The 25,378-nt window shown below is 45.8% G+C and overlaps 1 protein-coding gene across 1 annotated transcript; it reads right to left on the reverse strand.

Annotated features, from left to right (window-relative positions):
* Window positions 1-696: 696 nt before the first annotated feature.
* On the reverse strand, window positions 697-24,629 carry GCKR (glucokinase regulator). Its single transcript, XM_067703412.1, is given in 20 exon segments — window positions 697-1,095; window positions 1,913-2,051; window positions 4,374-4,519; window positions 12,223-12,306; window positions 12,397-12,500; window positions 12,698-12,794; window positions 13,179-13,252; window positions 13,601-13,698; window positions 13,931-14,029; window positions 14,669-14,787; window positions 16,073-16,108; window positions 16,110-16,179; window positions 18,994-19,088; window positions 20,218-20,271; window positions 20,492-20,561; window positions 20,870-20,943; window positions 21,326-21,394; window positions 22,233-22,290; window positions 22,442-22,608; window positions 22,885-24,629. Coding segments are annotated over 20 exon segments (1,884 nt in total). The 5' UTR covers window positions 22,945-24,629; the 3' UTR covers window positions 697-924.
* Window positions 24,630-25,378: the final 749 nt, after the last annotated feature.

Genomic DNA, 25,378 nt, shown 5'->3' on the forward strand with positions numbered 1-25,378 from the left:
TCACCCTCCTGCAGAAAGGTTCAAGTGAGCTTCAGAGAGGTTTTGTCCCGAGAGAGTTCCTGAGTGTCTATTGCCTAGGTACTTCTTGACCACAAGGGGGAGCCAGCTCTCTACTACCATGGTCACAGTCATAGGCACTGAAGAGCTGGCATGGGTCTGGGATGAGCGAGGGTGCCTTTGATTTGTCAAAACAGGTGACAGCTGAGGTCTAAAATGTTCAGAGTGGGGTCTCTAGTGTGTGTTGGGTCCCACTCTGGCACCCTCAGAGTTCCTTATGTTCCCTTTACAAACACTGGGTAGGGATGCAACTCTCACTTTATGGCCCAGTGTGTGGATGTAGCACTCATTCTAGTGATGATCCTGTCATGCCTAATTGGGATTGTTATTTTCTGAGTGTCCTATGTTGGGGACACAACTTCTTCCTCTTTCCTTGGAATTATCTAAGTTCCCACCTCTCCTTGCTTGTGTGATTCTTTGTAGGAGTGAAGTATGTGTGTGTGCGTGCACGTGTGCACCTACATGTTGGAGATGGGGGGATATAAAGAAGCTGGAATAAGGTTTGGGTCAGTGACCACTGAAATGGAGTTGGGAAGCAGGTGGAGACATAAAGAAACAAAACTGCTATTGGGACCGACCCATGCCACTCATCTTGTTCCACCTCTGATCTATTGACTCTGATCTCAGTAGAAAGCTAACTTTTTGAAACAAGACATTCAGTTTTATTTCTGAAATCAGAATATGCCAGGGAAAGTGGATACCACTGGGTGAACAGCAAGATCTCCCCAAAGGAGAGAGACGCTGTCTCCCCAGCCTGGGCGGCTGGTGCTCCTGGAGACTGGCCCTCTCCTCCCACTTCACGTGCTGCTGGCCCAACAAGTCCCCGTGGGGTGGGCTGGCCCCCTCCACGCACCCAGAAACACCAGTTCACGGCACAGCAGGATCTAGGGTCTCCAAGAGGTCGGCGTTGCGCTTCCGACCTGGCCGGGTGAGGGCGCTCCTGACAGCCTCACGGACAGAGGGAGCTGCAGCCAGGTATGCCTGGGCCTCAGGGATGGAGCACCGGAACAGGAGGCTCAGCAAGGCTATGGGGATCACCTGTGGGGAGGAGGCAGCGAGAACTGAAGCCTGAGAAAGTGAGGTCGTCTGAGGAAGAACCCTGGAGGAGCTAGGGCATTCAGTGTGGGAGTCAGAAGATACCAGGTTGGATGCAACAATAGAACGGAGGCGCTTCCCTGGTGGCGCAGTGGTTAAGAACCTGCCTGCCAATGCAGAGGACACAGGTTCAAGCCCTGGTCCCGGAAGATCCCACATGCCAAGGAGCAGCTAAGCCCGTGTGCCACAACTACTGAGTCTGTGCTCTAGAGCCCGCGAGCCACAGCTACTGAAGCCCGCACACCCTGGAGCCCGTGCTCCACAACAGGCGAAGCCACCGCGATGAGAAGCCCGCGCACCGCAACGAAAAGTAGCCCTCGCTCGTCGCAACTAGAGAAAGACTGCGTTCAGCAACGAAGACCCAACGCAGCCAAAAATAAATAAATAAAATAATAAATTAAAAAAAAGAATAGAAGGGAGTTTTCAAACACCAGAAATTGAAATGAGGTGGGTCAAGAGCAGAGAGTAGCCTTCATCCTGACCCAGAAAACTCCTATTCATCAAGACTGGTTCGTGACCCAGTTCTCCCTCTCTTTCCTGACTCCCCTCCTAGGCAAAACTGAAGACTCCTTTTCGGCACCCCTGTAGTACCTTTTTCACACTTCTCTGACTACTTGTCACAATCATGTCTCCTCCATGACCAGGGGGAGTTCCTTGCAGAGTGTCACTGAGCTTTGTAAACTCAGTGCCGAGACAAGTTCCTGACACATCGTAAGTACTCAGTAAGTGTTTGCTAGATGACTAGCAGTTCGCGAGTTACCTGTTCCTTCTCTTGTGCAACCTGGACGTGGAAGGAGATGGGAGCTGCTCGAATATCATCCGACAGTGGCTGAGGGAAGTGGATCGCCTGGAGGAGGCTCTCGATGCATCGAGATTTGGGCTGTCCCTAGAACCGCTGTGGAAGAAGTGGTAACATCCATGCTGGGCTAGAAAGCCATGGGAGCTGAGAATGGGGTCAAGGGAGAATGGGAGTCTGGGATCTCGAAGACCAGCTGTAGAGAATTCGTCCCTGTAGGCAATCCCAAACTTACAATCCCCAGCTGTAAAGGAAAACTGGGGTAAAAGGGTTGGTGGTGGGCCTTGGTTGGCTGGGTTACACTGGAGAATTAATGGCAAATTGGTCGTATTTTTGGCCATGTCCCCGCAATCCCAAAGGTTGGTCATCTTAAACTGAACTCATTCCCTCTGGTTTCCTACCTAACCACATCCATCCTTTATACTGCTGTAAGACAGTTCATCTGCAAACACTGCTTCTATTTTTTTCACCACCCTTTTCCTCTCCATCTAGCTCAGCACTGTCCAATAGAAATATAATGAGTCACATATGTCATTTAAAATTTTCTAGCACAGCATTAAAAAAGAAACAGGTGAAATAAATTTTAGTCATGTTTTATTTCATCCAATATATCCAAAATATCATTTCAACATGTCAACAGTATTAAAAATTATTAGTGAGATATTTTACAATATTTCTGTACCATGTCTTTGAAGTCCAGTTTGTATTTTACAATTACAGCACATTTCAATTCAGGTGCTGAATTTCAATGCAAAAGTGAAATAGAGTCCTACCAAAAGAATAGAGTTGCATTTAATGAAAACTTTACATGCTTCACTCTTTAAATAAAATTTGGAGTTCAGTTCAAGTGCTCAATGGCCACGTGTGACTGGTGGCTGGACAGCACAGATCTAGCTGTGTTGGCAAGTCCCAATTCCTGTCTGGCTTTTAATCTTCCACAGTTTCTCCCCTTCCTGCTCCCTCACCACTCTGTAAAGTGACTCCAAACCTGTGTCCCTCACATATCATGCCTAGCCCCCCTCTGGGCCTTGGCTAATACTCCTTCTAACAAAAGTGCCCTTCAGTCCTTCACCTCTCCAAGCCATAACCAGTAGGCCCAGCTCAAACATTACCTCTTCCATGAAGTCTTCTGCTTTACTATAGTGCATAGGTCCTACCTTCTTTGATGTTCTATTGGACTTCAGTAAGGATCATGCAATTTGACGCTTAATTGTTCTGTGTTTCAAGTGTTGGTTTTGTCTCTCCTCCATTAGATGGGCCACTCTGGGATGGCAAGGACTGGATCATAGGTAGCTCTGGCTCCCCCTACCTGCCCCAACTCCAGGAACTAGAAAAGCATAAAGGATTTTTTTTCCCAGTTGGTTGGTTTTACTCATTCGAGAAGGTTGTTTTAGGGCCCTGATGGCTGCTCACTAAATGCCGATTCATGGGTTCCTTTCATGTAGAGTTGCCAGATTTAGCAAATAAAAATATTGGATACCCAGTTAAATGGAATTTCAGATGGATAATTTTTAAAAATTAGTATAAGTATGTCTCAAATATTGCATGGGATATACTTATACTAAAAAATATTCTTTATTTCTCTGAAATTCAAATTTAACCAGTGTCCTATATTTTTCTTTGCTATATCTAGCAACCCTACTTTCAGGACCATCTGTTGTGCTATCTGCTCAGCATCCATGCCTCCTCCTCCTGGTATCAGCACCTTGATTCTCCTCTGGGGAATTATTGCTTCCCCATTCTCAGGCCACACTGTTTGATTGAGGCTCACTTCATGCCCCTTCCTCCATTGCCATCTTAAAGGGAGAGCATGGGTGACCCAGGCCTGGGCAGAGGGCTGCTTTCCCCTGGAGAACAGTGATTGGCTCAGGGTTGGGCATGTGACCCAAGACAAACCAATGAGGACCCTCCCCCAGGTATTTGCAGGAATCGCAGGGACAGATAAACTCTCCTTCCGCCAGAGTTGCTAAATTGGTAGGATGTTAGGCTGGCACTGCTAGTGGCCAATTTGCCACCTAGTGGAGAAAACCTGCCTGAGAATGAGAGCAACACAGAGGAAAGCAGAGCTAAGGGCTGAAAGTTCTGGAGCATGTCATTTTGCGTTTCTGGATCTAGCTACTGTTCAGTTACATGAACCAATCATTTGCCTTGCTTAGTTAAACCAGTACAAATTGGATTTCTGTCACACATATGTGTAACTGAAAGAATCTTGCCTAATAGTTATAATTGCGCAAACACGCACCCATGTGTGCACATATACTCCTTAGAGGAGAGGCTGGGCCTGATAGAAGGACAAGGAGAGGCACAAGAGAAAAGTCAATCCTTACCCCTTCACATCTACATACCTCTGAAATACACCCTCCTATGGCAGCCTAGGCATTGAAGCCAGGCCCCACCCAGCCCCATCCCATCATGTCCTAGCTGCAGCACGGCCAGAGCCCGCCAGAAGAACCTGGAGTTGCAAATGTGGAGGTCCAGCATGTGGTTTTGGAGGATCTTCCCAAGAAGCACGTGGGCTCCTGTACTCACCGTATTCAGCACCCACTTGGTGCTTAGCTCATGCTGGAACTTCTAAATAGGGCAGACACACGGGGATATTGAAAATTAGGGGACATTAGAGCAGCAGAGTGAACAGGGCCTTATTATCTGACAGGAATCCAGGGATCAAAAATGCAGACATAGGGACTTCCCTGGCAGTCCAGTGGTTAAGGGTCCATGCTTCCAATGGAGGGGGCATGGGTCTGAGCCCACATGATGCTCAGCACGGCCCGCCCCCCAAAAAAGTAGACATAATTTGCTCCATCAGCCAGGGCCATTCCCGGCAAACCTGGCAGCTTCACATATTTGTGGGGTTTTCTTTCTTTTTTCTTTTCTTTTCTTTTTTTTTTTTTTTTCGGTCGTTCTGCACAGCTTGCAGGATCTTAGCTCCCCAACCGAGGATTGAACCTGGGCCCATGGCAGTGAAAGTGCTGAGTCCTAACCACTGGACCACCAGGGAATTCCCCACATATTTGTGTTTTTGGCCCTTGGTAGACAGATATCTTCCCTGAGTCCTTCCACAGTAGGATTTTGTTCTTATCAGCACCTTCCTCTTGTTACTGAGGTACCAGACAAGGGAGAAGTGGAAATCCTGGGATTCATTCCACTAAACTAAAGGCTCCTTGAGAGCAGAGATGGTGTCTTATTTTGCTCAAGAGCCCCAGTCTTTTTGATAATGGCTGACACGTGATTACCGATCAATACATGTTTGTTGAAAAATTAATTCAATTTAATCCTTATAACAACCCTATGGAATAGGTTTTTTCTATCCCTGTTTCTACATATATGGAAACTAGAGGTCAGAAGTAAACTTGATAGTGAGACGTAGAATCAGGACCCAAACCCAGGTCTCCTGATTTAGTGATGAGGGCATTTCCTACTTTGCCACGATCTTTTCCCGGATGAATGAGATAATGGATGTGAAAGCACAATGAAAACTGAAATGTTATACAAACACGTGGTACTGTGGGAATAACTATCACCTGTTCTTGGCCCTCATATCTTGCACTTATAATATCTACTACCAAACTTTGAGGGCAACAGGAGTCCAGTAAAGGAATTGAGGGGGTTAAGTATTTGGTCCTAGCCAGGCTGAGGAAACAGGCTACTACTTCTACCTCCTTATTCTGCAACTCTATAAATAGCTGGTCACACAAACCCCTAGCAGGGGGTATACTGAAAATACTTAACAAGTGATCGACAAAGACACTGAGTATAAGAATAGAAATCTGACCAATCAGAATGAAGCTGGCCAGTATGCAGTACTGATGCTATAGGCTGCATGTCAGACTGCCCTGTGGGGGAGAGATCAATCAAATCTGGGTTATATCATTAACCATTTATATCACCAACCATTTATACCATTAACTACCATTAACGAAAAAATACTTTAAATTTTATATAATTTGAAGCTAGACACATTCATTTTAAAGTTCATGTGGAAAAAGGGCAGCAATTCTATAGAAGAGTGTTGAAGAGAGGACTAACTCTATCGGACATTAAATTTACCATAAAGCATCTATAATTAAACAGTATGGTACCAGCACATCAATAGACAGAAAGAAAGTCCAGAAATAAACCAGTGCACATGCGAACTGAGTGTTTGATACAGGTAGCATCTCAAATCACTCAGGAAAAGATTAACTTTAAGTATATATATTGGGACAATTGGATAGTCATTTAGAAAAATATAAAATTGGGTCCATACCTCACCCTATACACAAGAATAAACTTAATGATAGTTTGGAATTAACATTTACACATTACTATATATAAAATAAACAACAGGGACCTACTGTATAGCACAGGGACCTATATTCAATATCTTATAATAACCTATAATGGAAAAGAATCTGAAAAGGAATATATATATATAACTTAATCACTTTGCTGTACACCTGAAACTAACAGAACATTGTAAATTAACTATTTTAATTTAAAAAATGGTTTTAAAAAAAAGAGAGCAAGAGAAAGATCACTTTCACTAGAAGAAAACATGTACTAAAAGAAAACACAGATGGAGTGGGTATGGCGTGAGGGGAGCTTTCTGTTCATCAAGATCCAAATTCAATAAAAGATTGATAAGTTCTACCCCAGAAAAATTAAAGGAAAGACTTTTGCATGGTTAAAACCCAAAGAAAATGGAATATATAGTTGACCCTTGAACAACACGGGTTTGAACTGCAAGGGTCCACTTATACGCAGACTTTTTTCAATAGTAAATAGTACAGTACTACAATGATCCTATCCCAGGAATGTGGATAGGGAGGAACCATGGATACAGAGGGTCAACCATAAGTTACACCATTTTCCACTGTGCAGAGGATCAGTGCCCCTAACCCCCCGCCTTGTTCAATTGTCAACTGTATAGCAGAAATAAAGGACTAATATCTCTAATTTATAAAGGACTCAAAATCAAGGGATCATCAAGACCACAATACCATTAGAAAATGAGTATATTTCATGTATTTACATGAACACACAGTTCAAATGCCCTACGTAAGAGACTGCCTGAATAACCCTCGCAAATGTGTGAGCACACCCAAATGTGAAAAATAATGAGGAAGAGTTCCATAGGCCTGCGCTCTAGAGCCTGCACGCCACAACTACTGAAGCCCACATGCCTAGAGCCCATGCTCCGCAACAAGAGAAGCCACTGCAATGAGAAGCCTGTGCACCGCAACGGAGAGTAGCCCCCGCTCTCTGCAACTAGAGAAAGCCTGCACACAGTAATGAAGACCCAACGCAGCGAAAAATAAACTAATTAATTAATTAATTTTTTAAAAAAGAAAGAAAGAAGGAAATGCAAAGCATACACGAACACGCACACGTTTTTTTGTAAAAAGAAACAGGAGATAAGTCAGTCAGTAATGAAATTGGTTTCTCACAGGGATGAGTGGGAATGGGATGGAAGGAATAGAGAAGGAAATGGGACATCTTTTTATACAGTTCTGACTTTTAAATCATGTTATGTTTTACATATTCAAAAGATAAAATGAGACCAAAAACTGAAAAAAACTCTAAAATTTAAAACAAATAAAAATAAATGAGCCTAACTATATATCACATTAATAACATAACCACAGAGAGAAAGAAAAAAATTAATGAAAGTGACTTTTGAACACTTTATCTAGTGGGATGTGATCAAAGGACAAAAAGAACTGCAAAAATCTCAACCACTTCTTGGTAAGTTTGTTGATGACAGTCGTATTAGGGTAGCAATTCCAAAACTGTTCGGTATGTACTGTAGGACTGAACAAATGGGTAAATACACTGATGATATTGGAGGAGAGTACGTGTGTGTGAATACACACACACATATATATATATATATATATTTCCTTGTTCTTTCTACTGAAAGGGCTTAGAGGCAAAACAAACCAGTAGCAGTGAGCATACCTAGCACCTAGATTTCTAAATACCAATCTCAACTAACAACCAGGGCTCCTTGGAAAATGATTGATTCCAGGGCTGGAACCAGGGAAAGTATAAGGTGAATGTGGCCCAACATTTTTGTGCTCCTGCATAGGAGATGACTGGGTTACACACACACACACACACACACACACACACACACACAAATACACACAAACACAAATGTAAATAATGAAGAAGAGATTTTTAAACTGAAGTGGAGTGATTTTCAGTATATTTTGTTAAGCAAAAATGCAAGGCACAAGAGTATATTGCATAAGAGAACAAGAAAAAATTTTTTTGGCAAAAAGAAATACAGCAGAGTGTTCAAATGCTAATGTGGATAGATATGTCACAAGAACACAAAGGCCAGCTTGAATGAGCTCTCATTTTGAGCATTAAAATGAATAATGGGGTTTCCCTGGTGGCGCAGTGGTTGAGAGTCCGCCTGCTGATGCAGAGGACACAGGTTCGTGTCCCGGTCCAGGAGGATCCCACATGCCGTGGAGCAGCTGGGCCCGTGAGCCATGGCCGCTGAGCCTGTGCGTCCAGAGCCTGTGCTCCACAACGGGAGAGGCCGCAGTGGTGAGAGGCCCGCGTACCCCCACACCAAAAAAAGAATAATGACAGGAATGGATTAAAACACACAACAACAACAACAAAAATGCATGAGTCCATATCAATACTAAACAAACAAATGTAGATAAGGGGGGGAGAGAAGAAAGATTTTCTTTACAGAAGAATGCCAACTAGTAAATGGAGACAGAAGGATACAAATAGAAAAATCACCATTTTAAAACCATCATAGTAATAACTGATTCAACCAAGAATCATTAGTGGATGCTAAAACCGTGGGTGAAAGATTGCTGAGGAATAAGATACAAAGAAATCTAACAGACACCACCTTGACCAAATGATCAAACGCAGCATCACCAATAAAGGGACAAACTGATATTAGGAGCCTCTACATGTGATACACTGATAAAGGCACAGCCTCATCTATGCAGGACTCCTGCCCCAAAATTTAACGTGAATATAATGAAGAAACAATCAGGCAAATCAAAAGTGAGGCACATTCTGCAAAACAATTGGTCTAGACTTCTAAAATATCAGTGTTTTGATGAAAGAGATCAAAAACGACTGAGGAACTCAGGCAGATTAAAGAAAACTAAAGAAACACAATAACGAAATGCAACGCATTATCCTTGCTCAGATCCTGGATCTGGAAGATAAAAACAACACAGGAATAATTGGGGAAATGTGAATATAGTCTGTATATGAGATAATAGTGTTGTATTAATTGTCATTTTCTCAAGTGTGATAATTATAATTATATAGACAAATGCCTGTTGTTCTTAGGGAACACAGTAACTTGTGTCAAGTATCATATCTCCAATCGCCTTTCAAATGATTCAGGGGTAAAGAGAGATGAAGCAGCTGTGGCAAAATGTTAATAAGTGGTGAATCTAGCAAAAAGCATATGGGTGTTCGCTGTATTATTAGTATAGTATAGTATACTATAGTATACTATAGTATCATTGATACTATTCTTGCAAGTTTTCTGCAGATTTGAAATTTTTCAAAATAAAAGTGTGGGCTGAGTTACATCAAACTATTTCTACAACGAAATATTTATAAGCTCTAAAAGAAGCCTCTGTATTTCAATTTCAGTACATTTAAAAAGATAAAAACCGGAATCAAGAAAAAAAGAAACACACAAAGATTGATAGATTTGACTATGCCAAAATGTAAATTAAATGTCTCTACATCAAAAACGTAGAAATTAATAATAACATACTGGGGGAAAACATGGAACAGCAAAAGAAGGCTACTGTCCTTGCTATATACACTCTCTCTTATAAATTAGTAAGAAAAAAAATACCCTAATAAAGAATGAGGGGCTTCTCTGGTGGCGCAGTGGTTAAGAATCTACCTGCCAGTGCAGGGGGCACAGGTTCGAGCCCTGGTCCGGGAAGATCCCACATGCCGCGGAGCAACTAAGCCCATGCGCCATGACTACTGAGCTTGTGCTCTAGAGCCCGTGAGCCACAACTACTGAAGCCCGCACACCCTAGAGCCCGTGCTCTGCGACAGGAGAAGACACCGCGATGAGAAGCCCGTGCACTGCAACGAAGAGTAGACCCCTCTCGCCGCAACTAGAGAAAGCCCGCGTGCAGCAATGAAGACCCAACGCAGCCAAAAATAAATAAATTAATTAAAAAAAAAAAGATTGGGTGAATATGCCCAAAAGATATGAAGAAGCAGTACAATAAAGAAAAAAATTCAATGGCGTATATATGTCTTTGAGGAGCCAATCTCCATAGTAATTAAATATAAATTACCACGGAAATGCCTTTCGTTTTGTTTCACTTTTTTTCCTTTGCTGATTAGCGAAGATTAAAAAGAACAATGTTACCCAGTATTTTAAGGTTGTGGGGAACAACCAATTTTACACTTTGTTTATAAACCTCTTTGGAGGTAACCACAAGCATCAAAAGCCTTAAAATTTTAAACACCCTTTGACCCATTGATTCCACTTTTGGAGGTTTACCCTAATGAGAGAGTCAAATGTGTGTATAAGGATATTCTGTGCAGCATTTTAAAAAAAGCCATAATATTGAAACTATAGTGTTTGACAACTTGGGCTAGAGTAAACAAATTACAGTCCACATACCGTGGAACACATGACATTAAAAATGATGATGTAGATATATTAGTACAGAAAGGTGTTCATAATTTTAAATAAAGAGAAGCAAGTTAAAAACAGCATGTCATGTATGATCCTATTTTTATATAACTATTTTTACATATGCATAAAAAAGTAGAGAGACAGTCTCAAAATTTGTCTGAGTGGTTTTTGTTTTTGTTTTTGGAAGAAGGTAGATTATGGATGATTTTTTTCCTTTTTTTGATTTCTGTATTTTCTAAAGCTTTGACAATTAAAAAATGTATTGTTATTACAATTTTCTTTAAAAATACAGTTCTTTAAAATATCACAGATCATCATTCTCTGCTATATCCCCTATCCCTGGGATATTATCGGGCATGTGACAGGTACTCTAAAAATATTTGTTGAATGAATGAATAAATGGATCGGGCTCAATTCATGAATATGGTTGAAATTTATCTTGTATGGTGAAGTAAACCATGGATTTAGAGTCCCAAAACCTGAGTTCAAATCCTGACTCCTGTCTTATCTGTGTGGTCATGATTATAATCCCTTAATCTCTTAATTTCATCTTCCTCATCTGGGCAATGGGGACACTAAACATACATTCCTTAGGAGACTGTTAAGAGAACTGAGATAATATACCTGAAATATTGTGTAAAGTGCAAAGGCCTCTGTGTATTAGGTATTATGACTATACAATGGAACCTATAAGTATGATGGGGTATATAACATAAAGGAGGGGTCTAGAAGATGTGGGTTTCATTGGAAAAGACTTCTTAGAAGATGTGAAATCTCAAAGGTGACAATGAATGTGGAAAGCATGCCAAAAGAAGTAGGGATATGACCAATGAACACCATTTGGAAGGAAAGACAAAGATACACATTGAAAGGAGTGTGGATCCCCTGTTCCGGGGGAGAGGAGAGAATTCCATTGAGTTCTGAGGGCAGATAAGGAGCATGTCAGCTGTTGTCTGGTTAAGTTGGGAAGCTTCCTGGAGGAAGTAGTTTGAATAATGGATGAGGCCACATCTCTCCAGGGCAACCCTTCATGGGCCTGGTTCCGCCCCATGGAGGATGGAGGGCTGTCGTGTGAGAAAACTGAGGACCAGAGATGTGTAAAACTGCTTTCTTTCTTCGGCCACGAAGCAGAACTGAACTGGCATCCAGACGTCCTGCTGCCCACTCCAAACGCTAAACTGCAAAGTGCACCCAAAGTGATCATTACTTCTACGGTTATTAGCAATGCTTGTACTGGATCACAATTTCATTAGTAAACAGGGACTGTATCAGTGTACTATTATCTGCAGTGAACTCAGCATAGGACAACTTGCAAAAAAATATGTCTTAAAGGCTTTTGGACAGTGAGGATGACTATAGTATCGACAATTAACTTGTGACAAAGGACAAATGAGTATCTGTCAGGTGATTGGCGGCCTATCCTGTACTTTTGCATATTTCTCGAGAGAACTGAATGCAGTAGCCCATTGACTTGGAAACTCTGACTAGTGACCTGGTAACACTAGAACTTGCCCAGCTGGCTTTGTGGAAGTCAGACAAAGCTTTCTACCCTCCGGCCCTGGGTTTTCTAATTCCTGGAATCCCTCCTCCTCTGTGCCCCTCACTGCAGATATTACCTCCTCATTCCCCATACCTGGATGAAGTTCCCATCATATTCGAAGAAAAGCAGTGGCCATGTGATGCTGACGATGGAGGGAAAGAGCTTCTTCAGAGGGGTCTGGAGAGAGAGAGGAGCAGGAACCGCGATGGAAGTTACAGGAAGCCCTGGCTGTAACTGCTGCCCCGGGTCCCCTCCTCAAGGCTGGACCCTCTCCGGCAGCGATTGCCCTACGGTGCTGTGTGCCAAGGCCTGGACGTTGGAGGTCTTCTCTTTCACCTGCTCCACCAGCATCTGCACCTCCTTGAGGTTGTCTAGGAGAGGGGCAGGGCGTCAGAGTGGAAAGCCTGGCTCTTCAGCTGTTCTTTCTCCTCCCCTGGGGTCCAGTCAGGACACACACTCCTGTCCCTCCCTCTGAGCAGTTGCCCTAAGACCCAGAAAAGTGATAGTTCCTCTGAGTCACTCAGCTGCCTCCATCCCCTCACCCCACCACTCCCATCATCCCTCTCACCATCCAGGGTCAAAATGAAGAGCACGGTGTCAGTTTCTGCAAGGGATGGCAGGATGGAGGTCAAGAAGTCTTCGTGGGAGAAGGAGAAATGGGGACCCTGGGGCAGAGAAAGAGGAGAGAGTCCTTTCCATGGAAAACTCCAGCATATAGACTTGAAGACCAAAGAGGCCCTTAGAGGACATAATGCAGAGCTTTTATCTACAGATGTAAAAACCAAGATTCAAAGAGGTAAAGTGTTTTGCCCAAGATAATGCAGCATGCTGACGGAAGAGCACTGGACCAGAGCCAGGTTTGGGGGGTGAATCCAGAGCTTTCCACACTGTTCCTGTGCTGCCCCAAGGCCTCATGACCTTTAACCCATATTCCCTCTCCAGAAGGGAATCCCATTGTACTCCCCTACCTGTTTCCACCTTCCTCTTTTCTCCCACCCTCTGCACACCAGTTATCTTCCCAACTTCCCCAAGCCCCATCATCTTCCCACCTGGTTGAGCTCAGCCTTCTGGTTAAACATGTCACTGTGATCACCAATGAGAAAGCCATGGACATCTTGGAAATCTGGGAAGGTTAAGGACAGGGAGAGAGGAGTGATGGGCTTCAAAGGAGAGGAGGGTTCTAGGTTTGGGGAGGTGTCAGTGGGGCTGGGAGGAAAGTGGCAAGTGGGGTGCAGGGTAAGCAGTAACACACTTGGGAGGCCATAGCTAAGCATGGGGCTGGGAGCTGAAGGATCAAGGACTGAGTGAGGTTCAAAGGAAGGAGCATTTGACTGAAATGCCTATCTAGATAGGGCAGGATGGACATTGAAGGAGGAGCCTCCATGGGTTGGGAGTAGGAAAGAATTTGGAGAGCAGACCAGTTGGTTTGGATCAGGAGGAATCGGGAAGTAAGTCAACACCGGGGTCCCACCAGCACCAAAGGTGTGGATGCACTCTACTCCATCCATGATGACAATGATGCCCAGGGTCTGCCAGCCAACCAGGTATACTCAGCCTTTTTTCTCCAGGCTGAGAATGGGTCAGAGGTCAGGACATGAGAGATCACAGTAAAGAAAATCCAGAGATCAGAGAAAGACACACACAGAAGAACACAGGAGTAAACGAACCAAAAGCCTACCCTGACCCTCCAACACGCAGACCCGCTACCCTCCCCATGTTATCATGTCTCGTAGAGTCTCCCCTGCTCTCATGACATTCCCCATCCAGGCCGCTTCCCCCCTCCAAATACACATCTACACACCTGGTGCTGACTTGCTTCATCAGGGTGGTGATCTTGGGGCTTTGACTCTAGGTCACCTGATGAGCCCACTCAAATGTCCGCAGGATTTCCAGAAGGCATCTGGGAGAAAGTCCACCAGCTCCCAGGGCAGGCCCAGTGCCCCCTCAGAAAGCCTGAGTCCCTCCCACCCTGGGGAAGGTGCAATTCCCTTGAAACTAAGTTCTGCTGGTCCCTCGTGGGGGAGCGATAAGCAGAGCCAGACTGCATTCAACAGGGGCAAAGTGGGCTTCAGCGGGAAGAAGACTAAAGAGCAGAGAGAAGAATAGGGCATCCAGAGCACTGGGAGGAGGGTGGGATCAGAGAGTTGACGAGGGGGTAAGTGAGCGACGTGGAAGCTAGGCGAGAGACCCTGGTGAGGGAGGCAGGCCCACAGCAGGATGACCTCTACCCTGCATGGCCTGGACCATCCCCACATCAAAGACTCTAGGAAGCTAGGTTAGCTTTGGATGTCCCAGGTGTGCACAGGGATCAGGTCTGGACCTGAGGAACCCAGGGTCCATTGGAAACAAGCCAGACTTTGTGACTGTGTGATGGGAACAGTGGCATCCCCCTGCCAGTTCCTTTCCCAGGGAAGGAACGGCAGGGCTGCAGTCTTGCTGCTACCAGCGCACCCTCCAGATCTGGATCTGCCATTCCCCTGCCTGCACCCTCCCACCCACTGCCTGACTCTGATCTCTCTCTGGTCCAGATCCTCCCTACCTTGGAGATGCTGCGATGCTCCGGTCCGCAGTCTTGTGAGCTGCCAGTAACAGGGTTTCCAGCAGGATCTTGGTGGCACTTCCACCCTTCATGTGGGAGGAGCCACTGAGGCCCTCAGGCTGCAGAGTGATGACACCCAGGAGAAACTGGGAGAGGAAGGAAGGTCCTGGAGTTTACTAGTTAGTGACCACTGTGCATGCAATCTGGTTAGTGGCTCTTGGACATGCGCTCTGCTTAGTGGCCACTGAGCAGGCATTTGTAGGACTGGTGGCCCCCAGTGTGCTGTGAGGAGGAGTGCTGGTTGAGGGCTTAACTGAGAGGAGAGGAGAGGAGGGAAGGGAAGGGAAGGGAAGGGAAGGGAAGGGGAGGGGAGGGGAGGGGAGGGGAGGGGAGGGGAGGGGAGGGGAGGGGAGGGGAGGGGGAAAGGGCCACTTATGGTCATTTCTATGGTACATTCAGGACTCTGGAGAGGAAGCCAGAATAATTGAGTGTCCTGTTAGCTGGGGATAAGGGTTTTTCAGAGAGGTTTTGTTTTTGTTTTTGTTTTTGTTTGCCAAGTACTTTCTCCCTCCTCCATCCCCCACTTTTTAAATAACAGTTTTTAATCCAAACACTACATTTCATGCTCCTTGGACAGACCAGTGAAGCAGCCATTGATTGTAACCATACAGATATATAATATGACACACCAAAAAGATAAAGAGATTACAGCAAGAAGAATGATAAAAGCAGTGTCTGAGAAAAGGAGATTAAAAGTAAATAATTGTAGAGAGGAGGAGAGATGAGCATCTGGGAGATGAAAGATGCAGAACTTGTGTGTAATGTGGAATTCCTGCCTTTCTATCTCGCAAAAGGAAGATCAAAGAGAATGTCACAGATGTGCCCATCCCTGGCAGAGTGGGGCAGGGCAGGGGTTTGGTTAAGGCCCTTGTAAGGTCAAAGGAAGGGCAGATGATGTTAGTGAGATGCAGCCACAATCCAGAGAAAAAAGCAACAGGAGCAGTAGAGGCTTAGAAGGGCCACACCAATTTTGGAGAGTCTTAGGCAGAAGAATGAAACTACATCCCATTTTTTCTTTAAAGCCCATATTTGAAACTGAAACATATAAAAGAGACATGAAGCAATACTTTCTACACACAGATGCAAAAGAGCTTCTTTATATAGAAACTGCCCTAGACCATTTAGGTGTTTAATGATGACTTATTTAAGAGACAGAGTCCGAATGGAAATAAAACATCTTAAGGTGAAAACCGAAACGAGAAAACAGGATTTGATTTACAACATTTTAGTAGATACACGACACCAGGAATTTAGACATGATGTAACAAAACCTAAAATCAGAGGCCCTAAGTGGCAAGCCGTCCGGAGGTGGGTGTGAGGGGTAGGGGTGGGGGCAGATCTCACCCCAGTTGCAGGATTGAGCACAAAAGCTTTCCGTTTTCTCCGGCAGTTTCTGCATCTGCTCTGCTATTTGTCGAAATGTCGAACTCCAGTCTTCAATGGGGTCATTTCTGGGGCCCAAAGAGAGACAGAGGGGGGATCATGTGTGGGGATCTAAAGGAAGGGCCTCAGATGAGAGTTGGGACCAAATACCACATTGAGATTGGGGTCAGAGGTCAACAATTTCCTAGAGAGATGTGCTTTGATGCTCATAGGGGCACTGTGTCCCTGAACCCCAAGGATGAGGGTTAATAAAACATTCAGCAATTTGAGCCCAGAGCAAAGCCAACACTCAAGTAAAAAGTTCCAGCCTGAGACCAGAACTTTCTTGTGTCCTGGTCCTTGCACAGGTCCTATTGCCATGTCTCCTCTGCAGAGAGAGGCAACGGTGTTTATTGTGTGGTTGAAAACTGAGATCCCCAGACTTGGCAGGTCAGCAAAATCACCTGGGGAGGTTTTTTTTTTTTAATAACTACCCATTTCTGGTTTCCACACCCACCCTGAGAGTCTGCTTCAGTAGTTCTGGAGTGGAGCCCCCAAATCTGTATTTTTAAAAAGCTTCCCAGATGACTCTGAAGACCAGCCAAGTTTGGGAGCCACTGATTTAAGGAACAACTGGAAGATCTCCACGCCTACATTGTTTGAAATCCTTCATTTCACTTAGTCACGGTCCCTGAAATTAGCATCCACTGCAGCAGATACATTTTTGGTGAGGAAAGCCCTCCATTAAAAGAGATCATTTATACCTTCGTATGAATTACACTACATGCCTGGAATCTGGGAGCTGAAAAAGCCTCTCGGAACTCAGCTGTCCGTCTCCCCAAGACCACACTAAATACACACAGAGCTGCTCTTGAGTAGTCAGCGAGCCTTCGCTGAAATACCTCCGGTGACAGGAAGCCCTCAGCTTCACTGGGTGGCCCCCTCCGATGGTTCATTTAGCAGAGTTTCCCCAGCTTGGCTGTGCATCAGAATCTCCAAGGATGCTTGCAAAAAGTAGGTATTTCCGGGCCTTACCTCAAACCTACAACATCAGACCTCTCATACAAGAACCTTCCTTATTAACACTCCCAAGGCAGTGCGTTCACAGAATCGCACCTGAGCAGTATTGGTTTAATATGCTGGCCTTCATAACACAACATTGTAAATCAACTATACTCCAATAAAAAATTTAAAAAATATATGCTGGCCTTCTTTGAGATCGAAGTGGCCATTTAGACAGAGAATAAGAGGGAGGTGACTTGGAGGCACAGGGATCTCAGGAAAGGGGAACAGGGTGGGAGATGTGAGTAGCCAGAGGGGACCAAAGGGGCTCCTGGCATGAAGGAGAAAGGGCCTAAAATAAGGGAGCTAGGCAAAGGAGACTAGGAGGCCAGTCAGCACCCAGTATTCCTTCTTTGAAAAGATGCTGGGGACCCACCTCAGATGAAAGCACAGATCTTTGTGGTATGCATTTTCTTGAGCCGATTCTATCCTCTGACCCACGTTTTCCTTGCCTCTTCATTCCATTTTAAATGTATGCTTTCTTATATTTTATGTAACCTTTATAAGCTGCCTTCAATTCTTTCTGAAATGAGAGAATATGCAAATTAACCAACCAACAAAAAACTTCCTAAGCTTAGGAACACCCTTTATTTACTTTATTTTTTTTAACATCTTTATTGGAGTACAATTGCTTTACAATGGTGTGTTAGTTTCTGCTTTATAACAAAGTGAATCAGCTATACGTATACATACATCCCCATATCTCCTCCCTCTTGCGTCTCCCTCCCACCCTCCCTATCCCACCCCTCTAGGTGGACACAAAGCACTGAGCTGATCTCCCTGTGCTATGCAGCTGCTTCCCACTAGCTATCTATTTTACATTTGGTAGTGTATATATGTCCATGCCACTCTCTCACTTTGTCCCAGCTTACCCTTCCCCCTCCCTGTGTCCTCACGTCCATTCTCTATGTCTGCATCTTTATTCCTGTCCTGCCCCTACGTTCTTCAGAATCACTTTTTTTTTAGATTCCATATATATGTGTTAGCATACGGTATTTGTTTTTCTCTTTCTGACTTACTTCACTCTGTATGACAGTCTCTAGGTCCATCCACCTCACTACAAATAACTCAATTTCATTTCTTTTTATGGCTGAGTAATATTCCATTGTATATATGTGCCACATCTTCTTTATCCATTCATCTGTCGATGGACATTTAGGTTGCTTCCATGTCCTGGCTATTGTAAATAGAGCTGCAATGAACACTGGGGTGCATGTGTCTTTTTGAATTATTGTTTTCTCAGGGTATATGCCCAGTAGTGGGATTGCTGGGTTGTATGGTAGCTCTATTTTTAGTTTTTTAAGGCACCTCCATACTGTTCTCCATAGTGGCTGTACCAATTCACATTCCCACCAACAGTGCAAGAGGGTTCCCTTTTCTCCACACCCTCTCCAGCATTTATTGTTTGTAGATTTTTGGATGATGGCCATTCTGACCTGTGTGAGGTGATGTCTCATTGTGGTTTTGATTTGCATTTCTCTAATGATTAGTGATGTTGAGCATCCTTTCATGTGTTTGTTGGCAGTCTGTATATCTTCTTTGGAGAAATGTCTATTTAGGTCTTCTGCCCATTTCTGGATTGGGTTGTTTGTCTTTTTGATATTGAGCTGCATAAGCTGCCTGTATATTTTGGAGATTAATCCTTTGTCAGTTGCTTCGTTTGCACCTTTATTTACTTTAATATTCTGAGATTTGGTGAACAAGAGCATATTTGCCCTGCCCTCTCCTTTGTGACTATCCTGTAGATTTTCACAGGTTCCCTCCCAGCCTCCCCCAGGGGCCTGGCCGTGACCTTTCATTACAGAAGTTCTGTGTACGACTTTTCATTACAGAAGGCTCACCTGGCCATGCTCACTGGGTGGAAACCAATCAGGACTGGCAAAAAGACCGCTGGGTTACCCATGCAGTAGTCCATCTGGGCTGCCACAGAGGGAGCCTGGTGGTAGGGAGAGAGGGGAGGGTTCGATGAGGGGGGTTACTCTAGCTCTGCCCGAGGCCCACGTACATCAGAATGCCCCGCACATGCTTGTTTAAGTGCAGATTCTGGGCCCAGTTAAAATCTACTGGATTTGAATTTGAAGGGGAGACCCCATGGACCTACATTTTTTTTTAATTAATTAACTATTATTATTATCGACCACACCGTGCAGCTTATGGGATCTTAGTTCCCCGACCAGGGATTGAACCCGGGGCCCTGGCAGTGGAAGCGCTGAGTCCTAACCACTGGACCGCCAGGGAATTCCCTAGACCTACATTTCTAACAGGTTCTCCCATGGAAATCTTCTGCGTGGTAAAGTCTGAAGATACAGAACTAAACTGTCAGCTCCATGAGGTCAGTGTCCTGCTCTCCTTGTGTGCCTCATTCCACATCTGCTGGGGTCCAGGTCCTGCTCAGTGAATTCAGAGAGTCCGAGCTGCACAGCTGAGCGGAAACTCAGGGTCATCTAGCCCAGTGCATGTCAAACAAACCACCTGGGAATCTTGCTAAAATGCAGATTCAGACTCAGTAGGTCTGGTGTGGGGGGGCCTGATATTCTGCATTTCTAACAGATCCCAGGTGATACTGATGTTGCTGGTGTAAGGACCACACGTTAAGTAGCAAGGGACTAGTCTGGGGTCAGTTTTTTCTGTAAAGAGCTAGAAAGCAAATATTTTAAGCTTGTGGGCCCTACGATCTCTGTCCAATGACTCAGTCTTACCGTTGAAGCGTCAAAGTAGCCATGGATAATATGTAAACACAAATGGCTGAGTTCCAGTAAAACGTCATTGACAAAAACAGGGAGCAGCTGGATTGACCTGCCAGCATAGTTTGCTGAGCCCTGGACTACTCTATCTATTTTGATTGTTGAGTGGATGGGTACACAGTTATTGTGGGATAAGATCCCTTCCCCCCTTGTCCCACATTCATGCAACTGGATCCTAATCAGTGAGAGTAAAATCAAAATTCCTTACACAAGCCCTTTCTGTTTTCTAGCTAAATCTTGTTGATTTATCTTCCATGCTGTTCCACTCCTACTCCCTGCCTCCCTATAAAATTGACCCACCCAGCCCGTCTTCACACTCACAGAGAGTCCCGCTGAAATGCCGATGACAATCACCCTCTTCTTCCCAGCAGCCACCTAGGAGAGGAGGATGGGTGAGGTAGTGCCACCAAGAGGATTCTAGGGTATAAACATATTGTGTGGGGATGTCAGGGCCAGGATGAGGTGGGGGGTGGCTGGAAGGGAGTTGGGGGGCAGGGAGGAGGCAGGGGATGGGCTTTGGCTGGATGTTGGGGCTTTGATGTCCCCACGAGAAGGAACAGACAGAGGTCTATGGTTGACTGTCAGTGGAAAACACAGACTTCTTCAGTTCCTCGATCCCATCCAGAGCACTATCTTCCATCCCCTCCCTAGAGGCCATCACAGACCTAAGAGGACAGACTCAAGGTCAGTGGCACTGCTTGGGAAGCAGAAACCTATGGTTTATTAGGGCTGCTTTGAGAGATGGAAATGAAGAGAAAACTGTCACTGAATGGGCACCTACTATTTGTTGGGCACCATGATAAACACTCTGTAGGGTTGAAAAACTTCAATGCCTATGAGGGCTAGTCAGGCAACATAAGTACGTGAAGTGGAGAGCAAACTGGACACCATCTCCACCTGAAAGCATTCAAATTCAGTTTCTAAAAGACACTAGTTAGGCCAAACAAAATATTCATAGGCCAGCCTGGCTTACCTGTCACCTCCTGCAACGAGGTAGGTGTAAAGAGGTTTCTGTCCTAGACCTTTCATCAGCTGGTTAAAGGAGACCTGCCAAGTCGGAGAGAACATGGAGTAGTAATGACAGGGAAGGAACAATTATCTTGGATTTTCAACACCTTGAGGGTAGAGGCTGTATAATGATTCTCTTAGGTCAGTGCTTAAGCCAGCACTGCTTGGAATCTGACTCTTAAATATGCTGCTTGGAGATGATGGATTAGGGGTGTGTGGGATGTACAGACATTGGCAATAGACTGGTGGGGCTCAGATGGGCTCAGAAGAAATGGGACTCCATGTTGAGATCTAGCTTTTGGAGAAGAAAGAGAGCCGGAGCTGGAGGCGGTCCACCTAGGAGCTTAGCTATGAAGAGCTTTATGGTCCTGAGGTTCACTCCAAGAAGGCGGAGAGGAAAACCGGCGATCAAGGTACTCACCGACATGAGGAATGCCATCCTGCCAGAGGTATCCCTCCACTCAGCCCCACCAGCACCCCCCTCAGGCTCCTGAGAAAAGAAAAATGCCTAGGTCTCCAGGTTGGGAGAAGCATATTCTCTTTTTGGTTGGTAACAGAACCCCCCTCTTATCCCCAAAGCGAACAGAACATAGAGAATATGGTGTAGCAGAAAGAACCTTGGATTTGAGAAAGAAACTTCAGTCTGATCCCCAACTCTGGTTTAGCTACTTATTCAAACCCTTACTGGACTTCCTTGGTGGGGCAGTGCTTAGGAATCCACCTCCCAGTGCAGGGGAAAACGGGTTCGATCCCTGGTCCAGGAAGATCACACATGCCGCGGGGCAACTAAGCCCGCAAGCCACAACTCCTGAGCCCGCATGCATAGAGCCCACGCTCCACAACAAGAGAAGCCACCGCAATGAGAAGCCTGCACACCACAACGAAGAGTAATTCCCACTCGCCACAACTAGAGAAAGCTTGCGCTCAGCAACAAAGACCCAACGCAGCCAAAAAAACCCCAAAAACCCTTACTTATTGCAGAAAGGACGGAAAGCAGCTTTGTCACAGATAGGAAGCAGCATTATCTGGCAATTACTAGCTGCGTGTACTTGGGCAAAAGCTACTGTGATTATCTTAAGTCTTTGTTTTCCCATCCGAAAAGTAATGGAGACAATAACACCAACTTTACAGGTTTTTGTGAAGGTAATGGGTGTGAAAGTACGTGGTCAGTTATGTAGTATTATGCAGTAATAGTTACTATAATTACTGTTGATTAATAAGATGACAATAGGATATAGAAGTTTATAAAAGGGAAAAATAGAGACCAAGAAGAGAGAAAAGTAGAGGGAAACACGAATTTAAGCAGGGAGCAGGTGGAGAGTTGGTACCTTCGGCACTTCCTGGACTTTTCCAGCCGCTTATACCATGGTGGTCAGAGGTGACTCACTGGAGGCAACAGGCAGGCATCAACAGCCAAGAAAAGGACAGTGGGTTGGGGGGGCGGGGGAAGGGCTCCCAGACCATGGTCTGAGAGGGCAGAGGTTGAGGTGGGGTGGGGCTGCAGTGGGCATCGTTACTTGCAGTGTCCAGGGGATGCGGCTGAGTCACCTGGCATGTGGGCCTGATTTGTCCCTCCTCCTGGAAGATCTCAGCATCACGTTGCCCCAGCAATCGAACAATCTGCTCGGCATCTGCTTTGTCCAGATCCTGGGTCAGTGGGTTTGACTTCTCTATGATGGGCAGGGCTGCCTCATACCCAGACAACTAGAGGGAAGGGGGGACAAGGTCAATGGCAGGGAGCCTCATTCACGTCTGCCGAACTGGAGGTGGGTGTGGCAGCAGGCACAGTGTTGGGACACACACACACACACAAAAATGATTTAGCCTGCACTTGGTACTCTGGGCTTATCAAAGAAAGAAAATCAGGAAGGAAGATGGGAAGGAGGACGGGGAAAGCAGAAACCCGGGGTGCAGGGAAGTCCAGATGAGACAGGATTCTAGGAATCAGCACAGAAGGCCAACAGGGAGAAAGGGTCTCACCTCCCACTTGCCAGGCTCCGCGGTCTCAATCACACGTTGAAACTGTTTTGTGCCTGGCATGGTCCGACACTGTGGACACACTGTTGTGCCTCCCTCTTCAGCCACATAGCCCCTTCTGTCACACTGACACTGCTTCCAGTTGGCGGGGCCTTATCTGAGCCACAGTGGTGATGAACCCAAGTACCCTGGCCTCTCTGCACACCTCTGCCTGCACCCTTTCCTGGTCACTAGGTCCTCAGCCCTCTAGTCACCCACGGGGGCTCCCCAGGTCCCTCTTTACAGGCACCCAGACTCCCCAGCCTCTGGTTGTCCCTGAAGAGGAAGACGCGGGGTCTTCGTTACTCTTGCCCTTCAGACAATGCCCTCTTCTCTGGAGGGCCTGGAGCCCGGAAGGACAATACCCAGGCCCAGGGCAAAAAGGATCCCTGGGCACGAGTGCTCTGGAACCAGGATGCATCAGGAGGCCAGAGATCAGGGTTCTCAGGGTCAGCAGAGGTCAGAGGACCTGGGCCATGGCTTGATCACATGCTCAGCACACACAGTCCTCCCTGTCCCACTTGCCCCATTTCACTCTCCTCTCAGAAGGAAGGCAACAGAAGCTTCAGAGCCCCAGGGGTGCACGCACTGAACTGGATATTACAGGGGAAATTGCCACAGAAATAGAAATATTGCAATGAGAATTAGAAACCAAAGTATCTGCCCTAAATACAAGTTTGGCTAACATTTATTTACACTGAACAATGCATTTGCACATACAGTATCTCATTAGATACATTAAGAAGATATTAAAAGGAATGAAATAATGCCATTTGCACCTAGAATTTATCATACTAAGTGAAGTAAGTCAGACAGAGAAAGACGGATATCATATGATATCACTTATAAGTGGAATCTAAAAAAATGATACAAATGAACTTACAAAACAGAAATAGGCTCACAGACATAGAAAACAAACTTATGGTTATCAAAGGGGAAAGGTGGGGGGGAGGGATAAATTAGGAGTTTGGGATTAACAGATACACACTACTATATATAAAATAAACAATAAGGACCTACTGTAGAGCACAGGGAACTGTATTCAATACCTTGTAATAACCTATAATGGAAGAAAATCTGGAAAAGAATATATGTATATATGTATCACTTTATTGTACACCTGAAACTAACACTTTGTAAATCAATTACGGTTCAATTTTTTTAAAAAGATGATGATATTGACACCCTCGTTTTTCAGATGATGAAACTGAAGCTCAGAGAAGTTAAGTTAGTTGCTGAAGATCACACAGCTGACAGAATTGGGACCCACACCCAGGTTCTCACTCCAGATCTCATGCTCAACCAAAGCATGAAATAACTTAAGGATTTACATGTTTATTGAATAAATGAAGTAACTAACAAATTGGTGCAATTAATCATAATCTCTCATTCACACAGTGTTATAAGCTTTATAAAGATCGTTCCCCAATATTGTCTCATTTGATCCTCACAACAGCCCTGTGAGGTTTTGGATGCTCTGATTTACAGGTGGGAAACCTGAGACTTAGATTAACCTCTTTGTCTAAGGCCACACAGTAAGTCCCAGAGCTAAGACAAGAAACAGGTCGTCTCTCTTTAAATTTCCCCTATAAACCCAGCACCCTTAATAATCGCCGTATCTCCAGCTATTAACATGCCAGACATATAGAGAACGCTCAATAAATATTTGCCTAATAAATGAAAGAATGACTGAGAGAATGAAGGGAATCAAGATCAGATTATGAATGGGGAAGATACTTAAAAGCTGACGCAGTCTACAAGTAGGAGATTGTCAAAATAATTATTATCTCCATCATTGTCCCCTCCGGCACCGGAGGTGGAATTCCACTTCCCAACTCGGCTAATTCCATCTGGGGAGGGAGAGGCCTCCCAGGTGCCTGAGACCCTCGCACCTGCGCCTCTCCCGACATCCCCCCGCCCCCCACGCCCCTGCCGGGGCTTATCACACAGAGCCGGGATCGGGAGCTTTGGGGGCCCGAGAGGCCGCCAATGAGAGGGTCGTGGGAGGAGTTCCGAAAGAACCGGGTTGGGGGGGCGTTGATGACGGCGGCGAGAACCCCAGCTGGGCGGGGCGGGCCCGCACGTCCCGGCCGGGCTGCGGCGGAGCGACGGGGGCCAGCTCTGCAGAAGGCGGCGGCTGGCTCGCCGGGACGGTCACATCTGCTGCAGGGGCCGGCGGAGGCAACCGCACCGCCTCCCGCCCCGGGGACCCAGGCCAGCCTCCGGGCCGCGCCGGCACCGCCCCCTGCTCTCGGACAGACTGCGCGGCCGGTCGGAGCTCGGGGGGCTTCGCAGCCCCGCGGCCCGCGCCCGCTACGCCTCCGCCCTCTGCCCGCAGCTCGGTCCAGCGCCGCCCGCCTCGCCGGGCCCGCGCCGGGATGGGGTAGGGACAGCGCCACGGAGTCGGGCGATGGGCCGCCCTCTGGGCACCGAGCAGCCCCCCGAGGCCTGAGCGACC

This window comes from Pseudorca crassidens, chromosome 14 (genome assembly GCF_039906515.1).
Source record: "Pseudorca crassidens isolate mPseCra1 chromosome 14, mPseCra1.hap1, whole genome shotgun sequence".
In the NCBI taxonomy this organism is placed as follows: domain Eukaryota; kingdom Metazoa; phylum Chordata; class Mammalia; order Artiodactyla; family Delphinidae; genus Pseudorca; species Pseudorca crassidens.